A 13,417-nucleotide genomic window follows, 5' to 3' on the forward strand; every position below is an offset into this window, starting at 1 on the left:
GATAGGAGATGCTCCCGATACATTCCACACGCTCATATTAATAATCGATCGTACGCATTACTTCGTATCGATATTTCTTTAGGTTATTACCAAAAATGTCAATGCTGTAAAATTTTGTATTATATTGTGCACATATACGAGGAATTGGGGAATTTTTTCGAATGTTTGTTTTACACGAGGGTAGATAAAATAAATTAGAGATATGCGAAGGCTAATGAAGATATTGACAAAAGAGTAAATGCAGAGAATTTAATTAGTTAATAGTTCCATGGTCGGGTTCAGCAGGATCATACCGATATTTCCCTATACTCGAATATATTTTTAGGTTTAAATTGACAACATATATTAATATTAAATGACAATAAGTTTAACACTGTGCTAAGTACTTTTTACATTCATATGCTCAACCACCGTATCTCTACCTTGTTTTTTTTAAAGTGTAAAGCTATCATGTGCAGATATTGGTATAGTTTTACTTTCAAAATCGCATTCGATTTTCGCTCGATTGCGCGTGTAAAACAATCCCAAACGTGACAATGTCAGTTAGGATTGTGTTACACTAAAGAACAACTGGTTTCATCGAACAGTCTAAGCCAGTGATCAGTCTTAAATGCCACTAAATTAACAAACAAATATATTTAGACTTAAATGCCACATCAGAAGAAAATAGCTTTGATAATTTGTCACCTATAGTACTACTTTTAGGAGACTAAATCAGAAAAAAATACTTTCCTTGACAATCTACTGTGTGTTGTTGGCAGTCGGCACCTAATTTTTGGCAATAAAAAGGGAGATAATTTGTTCATGAGGTCTTTAGTAATGACTTACAAGTTGGAACGGAATCAATTGATCGCGTCTTAAATTAATTAATTAAGTCTATGGATTGTAAAAACAATTTCTTTCAATTCTAAGAGCTTAATTAGTTTTAACCCCAAATTATCCAAAAAATTGTGCATATTGACAGCTTATCTGACACCTTAGAGGCGGAGCTAAAAGTAGCGGCTTTTGTCAACCGACTGTCGGAATCATATTCTGACCGTGTTCGCAAATATCGCCAACTGACCATAGATGACGGATTTCATCAATATCATATGGTGCTTTATCGATCGTCCGTGCTAGACCTCCAGAGCTCATTGTTATCAAAGAGTATTGTAGACACCGGAGTTTTTTTATTTAAGGCGAAGCTTAATGCTAAATCACTATTTTGATTAATCTTTATAACGAATTGGTGTACATTACGAATACCAAAAAATATGCTTTAAATAAATTGAAGGTTTTCCTATCGTTTCGCTTGAGTAGAATAGAAATAAAATAATAAATTACTCAATAAAAAATATAAATTTAAACTGCTAAAAAAAATATTTTTTTAATAGAAATGTATGAACGCGTAAAAGTAACAACTTTTTAAAAATACAATATTATAGCTAAGATTATCTTAAACAGTTTCACTTGATTAACTTTTTTGCTTTCTTATAAAATTTTTTACAAAATAAATAAAAGCCAGTTTTGTGCTTAATATCAAACGTTTCCAGATTCCGTTTGTCAAGCGATTGTAATGCCTATTACCTACAATATAAGGTATACCAAGAATACATACATTTTTGGCTTGTAGCTTCCTCTTAAAGATAGTGAGACAAACCCATAATTATCAATAGTTTTAATGCTTATAAAAATGAAAGTAAATTGACAAGACAATCCAATTATTTTCTAGAATTGAATTGGAGAACGCCTTTGAACAACGTGTAAGGGTTGTCCATTGTCCGGAATGATGTACAATGTGTTGTCATCATTAAATTGATCCAAGAATAGAACCAACTACAGTTTCCCTTGTTGGAAAAGATTCCGATAGTGATGTCGCATAAATAACGTTTTCATTGAACATCGATAAAAGAAACTGAACAAATAACGTCATTAAAAATATTTTATTTACACTGCAAAGTAGATTGATTATTATTTTTTTTATTTTGTACAATATTTTTTACATTATAAGTTTTCCAGTAATGAAGGGGGTGGCTTGCCCGTGCTGAGTCCTTCATTTTATAATATGAAAATATAATGTACATAATACATTTAAAGAGAAAATAATACATTTAAAATTAAAAATACATAATAATATATTTAAAATTAAAAAATAATAACATTGAAAATAATCTTGTGTGTTTGTGAGTGATGTTTGATTGGTTTTGTGTGTTACGTGTAGGTTTTAGTTTTATTTTATGCTATGACATTTTGGTAATATTGTCTTTTTTGTTCTTTAATCCATTTTGTGTGTGAATTTATTTTAATTTCAATTTTTAGACTGTTGAAAGCTTTTATAGCATGGTATTGGTAGTGTCTTTGTCCAAAGCTTGAATTTACTGTCGGAGTTTTTAAGTTTTCTTTGTACGCTTGTCTAACTAGTCTGTTAGTGTTATTTTATGTATGTTGAAAATTATTTTTTTTATCAAAAATGTAGTTTAGTAGTGTTTTAACGTATAATTGGCGTATATCTAGTAAGTCACAGCTGTTGAATATTTGGTCTGTATCAGTCAGTTTATGTTTTTTTAGTATTACCTTTAAGGCGATGCAATACGTCGTGTAATATTTTAAATTGAGCCGCTATCAATAACAACCTTTACGTAGATGGCGATAAGGTTTAAATTCCCGCTTGACACCATCAGCCTGTTTTGATTTATGCAAGAAAAAAACATGGCCAAAAAGTGCCTTTTATTTTATTTTGTGGATGTTCAGGCATAAATATTTCATTTTTTTTAGATTATTTTATAGATGATTTAATTTGCCACATTATACAACAAAATCATAACTGAAAATGGGTTCGTAAGTAGGAGATTTTGAACTTTAAAGCAGTTTTCATAAGCCTTGTACATTATTTTTTTCTGGGCATATATAAAAAGACTTATCTAAAAAATACTCGATTATTTCAAAGGCCAAGATGTATTCTACTCGCAGTATTTAATTAAAGCATCTGAAACATTTCTAGGCGACCAAATTTTCAAACCAAAAACACATGATTTTGCGTTACTACGTATGGCATCGCCTTAAGATCGTTTTCTGTGCGGTTTATATGTAATTGATAGCCGAGTTTGTTGCTCCTCCCCAAGCAATAATTATAATAGGACGTGCAATAAGAATTGACCTGTTCGTTACTGAATTGAGAATTGATGTCGTGCGTGCAATTCGGCAACTTAAGTTTGTAGTTTTTCAAATATGGTCTGTTTGTTTGTAATTTGGGAGGCGGGTTTGAGTAGCGCAGCCCCGGGAACCATTTATTGGATAGCCAACATTTTCCCAATTCACTATGTTTGGTTATTTAGCAGGGTTGCCCAGGTTCATCGGGGTAGGTGTGTTCATAATGCGCCTGTCCACAACCTGCGTGGCATGCCAGATCGGGAGAGGTTGGTTTTGAGACCCTTAAACTCTCCAACGAATGATGGTCTCTCGACACATCATTTTGCGCCGTTGAGAGAGAGATATATTTATACGTCACTCTTGTACACCACTGATCGCTAGATTCTCACCCACCCCTCACACCTTTTTTCTTTCCTAACTAACTAACTTTGTAACATCGTCTCCATAATATGTGTGGGATTAATGTAAAAATAACAAAATAAAAAAACAGTGAATGTTTATTTTATATTTCTATGTGTATTGGTGCAAATCGACTACAAACTTAGAAGACGCGGAGGCGGGGCCAAATTCATATATGATATTTATTTGTGTTGTTTCAGGGTAAACGTAACGTTTGTTATAATCTACGCGTTCACAGATGGTGTAAATTAAATTTATTTATTAAAACACACTTTGCAAGTAATACTTTAAAATATATTACGATTAATTTGATTGCGCCAGTACATCTATAAAATGAATATGAATAAATAGTTAACTAGTTGGAACTATTTATTCATATTTATATTGTGTATGTACGGACGCAAACAAATAATTTGACGTAATATTGTAGCAATAAGCATTCTTGGTATACCTTATATTGTAGGTAATAGGCGTTCAAATCGCTTGACAAACGGAGTCTAGAAACGTTCGATTTCAAGCACAAAACTGGTTTTTATTTATTTGTAAATAATTTTATATGAAAGCAAAAAAGTTAATCAAGTGAAACAGTCACAGATAATCTTAGCTATAATACTGTATTTTTTTAAAGTTGTTTCCTCCACGCGTTTGTACATTTCTATTGAAAAAAAATTTTTTTTAGTAGTTTACATTTATATTTTTTATTGAGAAATTTATTATTTTATTTGTATTCTACTCAAGCGAAACGATAGGAAAACCTTCAATTTATCTAAAGCATATTTTTTGGTATTCATAATGTACACATATGTATCATAATAGTGATTTAGCATTAAAATTCGCCAAACAACAAAAAGTATTATTATTTCCTCAGTTGAAAAATAATCATATTATTTCATGAATGTGACAATTAGCGCCATGAGTTTGTTGCGGCGGCGCCAGCAAGCTCCCGTTTGAAAATAGAACAGCGATCACGAGAAAACCTCTGACGTACACTATTAACTATTAAAAGCCATAAGTTATAATAATGTTCTCTCCGATAAACTATTTTTATAAACCATTTCGTAAATTACTTTCTCACATACATTATAAAAGCACCGAATATATTATGAAGCGATGAAAGTGCGTTATGAATAAAATTATCCAATATTTTGAAATCTAGAATTCTTTCTTGAACACAGTGGCAAATCGTAGCTTATCTCATTGGGAGTTCAAGAGCCGCTATCAATAACAACCCTTACGTAGATGGTGATAAGGTTTAAATTCCCGCTTAACACCATCCGCCTGTTTTGATTTATGCAAGAAAAAAACATGGCCAAAAAGTGTCTTTTATTTTATTTTGTGGATGTTCAGGCATAAATATTTAATTTTTTTTCGATCATTTTATAAATAACTTAATTTGTTACATTAAACAATAAAATTATAACCGAAAATGGTTTCGTAAGTAGGAGATTTTGAATTTTAAAGCAGTTTTCATAGGCCTTATACATTATTTTTTTCTGGGCTTATAAAAAGACTAATCTAAAAAATACTCGATTATTTCAAAGGTCGAGATGTATTCTACTCGCAGTATTTAATTAAAGCATCTGAAACATTTCTAGGCGACCAAATTTTCAAACCAAAAACACATGATTTTGCATTACTACGTATGGCTTCGCCTTAAATCTGAAGAAATTTCATTACTTCAATACGTCCTAACAAAAATAATTTTAAATACGAGAATCACAATTTGCAAAAGAAACTGTTATTTTTTTACATAAAAAGTAACATCTTCAGTAAATAACTCATTTTAATAATTACATAAAACGCGATAAGCGTTGAAAAAAATCTGTTGATTCTTGCGTGCAAATTTGGTGTTAAATAATGTCAATTGCAGTGAACTATTTCTCACAGTAGAAGTTCCATAGTCGCTGATATTTATAACGCACAAATGGGATTCATTTCGGACTGGCTATTGGCCAGTATAATCCGAACCGATGGATTTTTTAACACGGAATTTGATTGGCGCTCTATTTAAAGTGAAGTAAAGTTAAACTACAGGTTTATTTACTTATCTATTTTTTGGGTGTTCACTGCACCTCCACTGTTGCCCTGTCTTGGGCCTAGGAGTCGTAATATTGGCGACATCTGTTTTCTTTTAAATCGGTAAATCACACATACAGGGGTAGGCAGAAAAATCGGAATGCCCAAACAACTTCAAACATATCCTGTGATAATTCTGACCCTTCACATAGTCCGCTCAAGTATTTGGTTCTCTTGATTGTGCCATGTTTTCCTCCAGCGTCACCGACTTCTCCTACCATTAACATTCGAGTTATAAGCCACATATAATTAGTCTAAATGCGCAAACCATCTAAGAATCTACACATTTCTCGCACGATCATACATGGTTTTACACTCCTGCGCCTCAGAAATCTCATTCCTACAGCATTCAGTCTACTTTCATTCTTCCTCTGCCGGTTCCATGCCTCACTGCAGTTGATCAGGGTAGGTACCAACACCCCAATGTGGACTGCTATCTTCGGTAGATCAGTTCGCTGTTTGTATCAATAATACACAGTATTTTTTCACAGATGAATTGGAAAAGCACATTATTAGGGAATATGAATATATGACGTCAATGTTAGGTAGGGGAGAGGGTGAGAAGAGGGGTGAAAAGGAAAGTAATTGAGAGTAATACTGGAAACAATCACCAACTGTAGTTGGAAGGCTTTTATTCTCCATTTGCAATTGACCAAATGAGGCTTTCACTTCAAAGGTTTCATCTACGTAAATATGGTCTAGTACCATTGATATAATAATATACAGTGGTAGAAGTTCCATTGATATAATAATATACACTGGTAGGAGTTCCATTGATTTAATAATATACACTGGAAGGAGTTCCATTGATTTAATAATATACACTGGTAGAAGTTCCATTGATATAATAATATACACTGGTAGGAGTTCCATTGATGTAATAATATACACTAGTAGGAACACGATAACAAATTTAATTTTTCACAATATATAATATCATATATTGAAAGACTGTTCGAGGTAGACCCTTTGACCTCTCCAGCAACAATCTCTCGCCTTGCAACCCAATGAGAGGGATGGATTCACACATTCGTCCTTCCTGGACCCTTTTTAATTTTTTTATGTGAATACCGCACAAGAGTCTTAACTGCTCCCAACCGTGTGGAGTCAGTGAAACTAAGGCATCCCCACTTGGGGTATGATGTAAAGCTGACAGTAATGGGGAGGGGAAGGAGATGAGATTTGGTGACCAGATCTGAATAGTCATACTTCTCTATCTTCCTCTTTCAGATCTCCTCTCTCCACGACTTTCAGCCTCACAACATAACCCACCAATTGGGGATGTCATAGGCTCACTGGCTCCAGGCGGTTAAGAGCCGTTGGGACTCTTGTGCGGTACTCACAAAATAAATCAATTTAATTCGTCATAAAAAATTGCCAAAAAACGCCACGGGAACCATTTATTGGATAGCAACACCACTGCCATTAGTCACCCCTAGTGGTTCGATCCGTTTGGTGATTTAGTAGGGGTGCCCGCGTTCACCGGGTGAGGTGTGTTCTGGATGCTCCTGGCCACTAGATGCGTGGCGTGCCAGATCGGGAAAGGCTGCTTTGTGGAGACCCTTTCAACCTCTCCAACTGTACTCTCGACCCATCGCCTTGCACTGCATTGGAAGGGATATATTCATATCTTCGTCACTCCTGGACAAACTGATCCCTAGATTCCCACCTACCCCTCACACATATTACCTACCTAGAATTTAATAGTCCCCAAAAGATGACATAAGCCTTGAGGATAATTGTTATGCCCCTGCTTTACTTGCAGATTTCTGTGTTGGGAACTCTTTGATAAAGTAAAAGGTTCTTTTACTATAATTGTGTTTATTCACGTAACAATCAATAAGTCTGGTTTTAGCTACACTATTTATTACTGACCGAGGGTTGGTAATTCTCTGTTTCTAAAAGCTTGTTGTCTGACAATAATATCCCACAGGCAATTGCTACACTCTAGCGACATCTGTCGGACTCTGGAGTAAGCTTTATGACTAGTGTCATCTATCGCTTGAATACCCAACTTATTACCATACATCACAGAAATTAATTTCCTCAGGGCCTCTTGTGTAGGGTTAATCTAAAAAAATAAATTAAAAAAACATGGGCGAAGCCACTCACGTGTTTTTGTAAGACAAGATAACAAATGAAATTAAAAGGTTGCCTTCGCTGTATTGGTGTCGATGACCTGTTCGTTGTTATCTTTTACATTAATACGTTGAGGATTATAATTCTGACAGGCAATTTTATCTATAAACTATATTCAATTACGTTTGTATTATTTAAAAAAAATCATAACGTGAACCAATCCAAGAACAATATACTTGTTGAGAGCAGACATAACATATTAGATTAGTTCAAGGAAAAAATATTTAATATTAGTAAAGTTCATATATTATAATTTATATAAAAAATTAACGCGTAAAAGTTTTTTTACTAAAACAAAATTATTAACATATATATTTTTTTGTTTGACTGAGGATTATACCTTCCTCCCCAGAGACTGGCTCTTAACTGCTATGAACTTGTAAAATGTCTTTAACATTAATTTATTTTTTGATATAACTGATGATTGAATCTTCCTCCCCAGGGACTGACTAAAATGAGTGAACCGCGCTCTAACTTAAGCCAAATCCTAATTAGATGCACGAATAAAAATGAGCATTGCTAAATTATTAAAAATCTATTCAAATTATTGGTAATACGGTTACAAACTGGATTGCAGTCCGTTTTCTAATAAACTTTTAGTAAATTTCTAACATATCGGAACATATGTTCAAGCACCTGAATTTGCCTTGATAATATACATTGACGAAATGCGGAAATATTATGATTTTTATGAACACATCTTCCGACATCGTGATTCGTATTTTCCCAACAGTTTATTAGGAAACGGAAAAAAATGATTATTTTTCTCCCTGTGGTACAGAATTTTTTTCGTATATTAACTGCAGTGAATTTTATAATGTCACCCAATTTCAGAAAAATGCTTAATTTTCTGCGTATTAATGCACGATTGCCACAAAAAATTGATAGAATGCATTGTCATCAACGACGAGTCTATCTGTCGAATTTCAGCTCGATCGTAAATCGGGAAGTGGGTTAATTTCAACTTCAAAATTTCATTCATTCTTTCACGAAAACAAAATTAAAATTTGCTGCCAATGGAGGAACGATCGTGCAAACATTTTTTTAAATCCATCTTTATGTAGGGATTTAAACCTTCCTAGATTTATGATCGAGCCTTAATTAATTTATGTTTTTTGTATTGTTGCAGATAACCAAAATGTCTGATTGTCAAGAACAGATTTTCGAAGCCCAATTTTTGGCTCCGCCTCTCATTCTACAAGACAGGACCAAAGCCGCACTGGTAATGTTATAAATTATTTATTTATTTACTAGCTGTCGCCTGCCACGCTTTTCTTTGGCTCAGTCTGTTTGTGCAGGTAAAAAGTCTAACAGATGGCACTTTAAAAAGAAAAAAAATGTAATTACCTGTCACAGATGTCATCTATATAATACAGGTAAAAACATACGCGTATTGGAATGCAATGTTGTGTTAAAATTTCAAAGCAATCGGTGAATAAATTTAGGAGATTTAAGATTTTGAACAAACAAACAATTGATATTATACACTCATACGGATTTTTAATTTAGTGGAACGGTAATTGTGAAGTAAAATTTTCTCTAAATTATATAGAACCCATGCAGTAGAGTATTATGCGAACATATTATTATTTCCGACTTTATGTCCGGGTTAAATCTTCCCCATAGGAAAAACTAAACCCTTCCACACACTTTTCCACAAATAATCATCTAGTCAATCAACATTATGCAAGTGCGTTATATAAGCAAAATAAATATAAAATAATACAAGAAAAACACGTCAACTCACCAGAGATCAAATGGGAAAATAATTCACCGACTCCAGATATTTTCATATCAGAGGGTTCGGCTCGGTAGAACTCCTAACAGGGCCTTTAAATCCTACTGATCCCTCAACATAAATATTTATTAGTATTATTATTATTTTTGTTATTATAGTCTTCTTCTAACTATATTGCCTGCAATCTAGGTGCAAGCGAAATCTAAATGACTCTGATATTTCTTCCGGAGGGTTTATGTGTATAAGGCTGGCCGCATACATACGTTTTCCGTATTCAATTTCCGAATTCGTTTTCCGTATTCGAAATTCCGTGAGACTAGCGCAAACGTTCGTTTTTCTTCATTCGGAATGTATAAACGTCAGTACCAGTGTTGCCAACAAGGGCGATATATCGCCATTTAGGCTACTCCCGTTCGGAACTAAAACGAACGTGTGCGGCAGTTAATGTATTTTCTACTGATTCCGTGCATTCGGATGTCCGAATACGGAAAACGAATTCGAAAATCGAATACGGAAAACGTATGTATGCGGCCAGCCTTATACATGCATATTAAACTCAATTCTTTCAAGAAAGGCATATACGAGTAAATACAATATTGTACAGATGATTCAATCCTACATTGTATTTTTATGTCTTTTTTGAAAGAATTGAGTTTTTTTAGGGAAAAAACTGTTTATTCGTATTCATATTGCGTAAGTTCGGGCGCAAACAAATAATTTGTCGTAATATTGTAAAGCAATAACTTGCAAAAAGCATATTTTAATCAAATAAATTAATTAACGCCATTTACTAACACGTAGAATATAAAGAGCGTCGCTTTTAACCATATTTAAAAGGAAGCTACAAGCCAAAAATGTGTAGGTATATTCTTGGTGTACCTTATATTGTAGGTAATAGGCATTAAAATCGCTTGACAAACGGAGTCTAGAAACGTTCGATTTCAAGCACAAAACTGGTTTTTATTTATTTTCTAAATAATTTTATAAGAACGCAAAAAAAGTTAATCAAGTGAAACTGTCACAGATAATCTTAGCTATAATACTGTATTTTTTAAAAGTTGTTTCCTTTACGCGTACATACATTTATATTGAAAATATATTTTTTTAGTAGTTATCATTTACATTTTTTATTGAGTAATTTATTTTTTATTTGTATTCTACTCAAGCGAAACGATAGGAAAACCTTCAATTTATCTAAAGCATATTTTTTGGTATTCATAATGAACACCAATTCGTTAGTGATTTGGCTTCGCCTTAAGTGGTCAAGTAGATGCTGCGTTTGTTTCATAATCAAAAGAATATTCGATTATGCGTATCTCTTATCACTACCAATTTATATAATACGGTAGACAGATAAGTTCTGAATCTAAGTCCCTTTCCATCAAAGAGATAGAATAATTTCGTGATTAAATGAGAATAACCATCCAAATCATGTTGGCCAAATTACCCATAAGATAATATAATAATCCATTTTGAATTTAGATGACTTGTAAAACAATAATAATCTCTTGATTGTATTAATTATACAATCAAGCGTTCAAATTCTAGCTTTGTAACGTACGTTATAATCTGAGCGTTTTAAGTAATTTAATAAAGTACACTTTTTGTAAGCAAGTTGGGCTTTAAATTATTTAGTATAAGTATTTATCTCATATCTTCGTTTCGGTAATTTAATTTAGCTTATATATTCGGTATTTTCCAAAAAAAATTAAAGTTCCATCCTCAGTCTTACTTGAAGTATGTTCTATATGTATAAAAATGTTAATATTCATTTGTTCAAAATCTTAAAACAACTTAAATTGACAAAACGTTGCATTCGAATACGCGTGTGTTTTTATTTACCCTTATTATATAGGTGACCTGCGATAGGTAAAAACATGCTTTTATTAAAAAAAAAACTAAAGAAAAACAGCGCCATCTGTTGGACGGAAACACAACACGCGCTATTATTTATCTATGTGCACAGACAGACTGAGCCAGAACATGAAACTAATATGTAATTAATGTTAAAAAAACGTGAAATTCCGTTGTAGTAGATTATATGCCTAAGTATGTACAATTTTTTTGTTAAATTTCATCATTTTATGTAACAATTTTTAATTTATTTATCATTCTCGGTACCTACCTACTTATCGAATTACGATAAGGGGTTATCGTACTATCATAATCACCTGTCTGAATCTATCTGTTGAGAGATCAAGGCTTTCTCAAGGACGTCTCGATGAATGCGAACAGACGTCGCCAAATTACATTAGGATTTTTGCCTCCTAGGCCCCAGACAAGCCAGTAAAATTGAATATTTGTTTGAAGAAGAATTTCGATTTATGAAAATGTGTGATAATAGTCAATAAAGAACTCTGAAAAATATAAAAATATTCTAAACTCTAAAATATTACGGCGTAAAACATATATTCATTTGGATCAGAGGTTGTCAAACTTTTTTGCCCCGTAGACCACTTGCCAAATTTTTTTTCCATAGACCAATAGGTTGTTCCCTGCCTGCCGAATATTGAATTTTCCTAAAACTATTAACGTCCCATGTGATAATCATTTATTTTTTTAGTAAAAATATTCCCTTCCCTTGCCTGCCCAACAACCGGGTGGCGGTATAGACTTTACATTGTGTAGGCAGGGGCACCCTTGTGAGGTATTACACCAAATGAAAATGAAGCAGGATAAGCAACGGGAATTTCTTTCTGTGGCTGGCCCTACAGAACTGCCCCTTTGGTTCTTTGTCAGTGCTTATTCCTGTCAGTTCTTCTTGTCACATGATATCCGATTCTTCAACGTTGCATTTCCATAGTCACAATGTCCTCAAACTTAGTTTTGAAGTCTGTGTGAAGTGCATTTAAATGTTGAACGTCATTATTACCCTGGACGTTTTTCAAAAACAAGTTGGGAAACTAGGAAAATTCGCGGCTTCGAATATGCAATGTTTTGCTTGAATATATTAATTCTGACGAGAAAAGGAACGTAGACTCTATTTATATACCTCAATTAACAACTTTACGAAATATAAAACTACAAATATCAAATAAGTAATTTCTCAGTCTATTATATTTGTGTTAGGTCTATTGTGTCATTTACGGAACTCCTAAATGTTGACTTGAGGTAAATGGGGGTCCGCTCGTATGTACCCCCATTTGAATCTCGTGGACCCCCAAATTATTTTCTCGCTTACATAGACCCCCAGCATGCCGATATCGACCCCTGGGGGTCTATATAGACCACTTTGAGACCTCTGTTTTAGATCAATAAACGCTGATTCGGAATATATAAGTTTTGTTATATATTAATAGAATTTATAAATCGTAATTAAAAAACTAATTAAACACCATCACATTAAAACACATCGTTTGGTTGGTACGAGTGAATCTGCTGATTTTTACACGTTCTGACATCACAACCAGTATACGTAAGTAATATATCGATGATCTACAATGTCTTTTTCTTTCGTGGTAATGCAGGTTTTAAAAAACCGGTAAATTATTTATCAGATGCGGTTATGGATGTATTTTTGCACTTTGGTTCAATACAATAACATTAGTAACGATATTAACATTTAGAGATCCCATACAAAATACAGCGCCGGTTGAAAAAACACGGAGGCTTTTTGAGACTGGTGACGTACTCCATAGATTTGCTGCTATTTTGAGAAACCCAAAAATTGAATTTTATTTTAACTATTAAAACTAACTATTACAATAAAAATTCTGTTTAAGTAAGAAGGTTATTATTGATAAAAATAAATGAAAAAGGAAACTGGAGTTCCTTGTTATGTAGTAAGATTTAAGCAGTTTTTTGTGGGTTGGTTCAAATTGATATCAGATCTAGACAGGTTGTTGTTTTATAATTAATATTTGAGAACCAAGATAAGGACAGATTTGAAGCATAACCCCACGCGTCATTGTTCCTTATCAGAGTATCGTGATGTAG

At 33.2% G+C, this 13,417-nt stretch overlaps 1 protein-coding gene across 1 annotated transcript in view; it reads left to right on the forward strand.

The window, feature by feature from the left end:
* The window catches only part of LOC149409819 (hexokinase-2-like), a 74,814-nt gene that overhangs the window by 38,892 nt on the left and 22,505 nt on the right, over window positions 1-13,417 (forward strand). Inside the window, exon 2 of the mRNA XM_089649367.1 lies at window positions 8,873-8,965. Coding sequence (XP_089505493.1) covers window positions 8,882-8,965 — 84 coding nt within the window. The 5' untranslated portion in view covers window positions 8,873-8,881. The remainder of the gene's footprint in view (window positions 1-8,872; window positions 8,966-13,417) is intronic.

This window comes from Hesperophylax consimilis, chromosome 29 (assembly GCF_061612785.1).
Source record: "Hesperophylax consimilis isolate HC1 chromosome 29, BYU_Hcon_1.0, whole genome shotgun sequence".
NCBI lineage: Eukaryota > Metazoa > Arthropoda > Insecta > Trichoptera > Limnephilidae > Hesperophylax > Hesperophylax consimilis.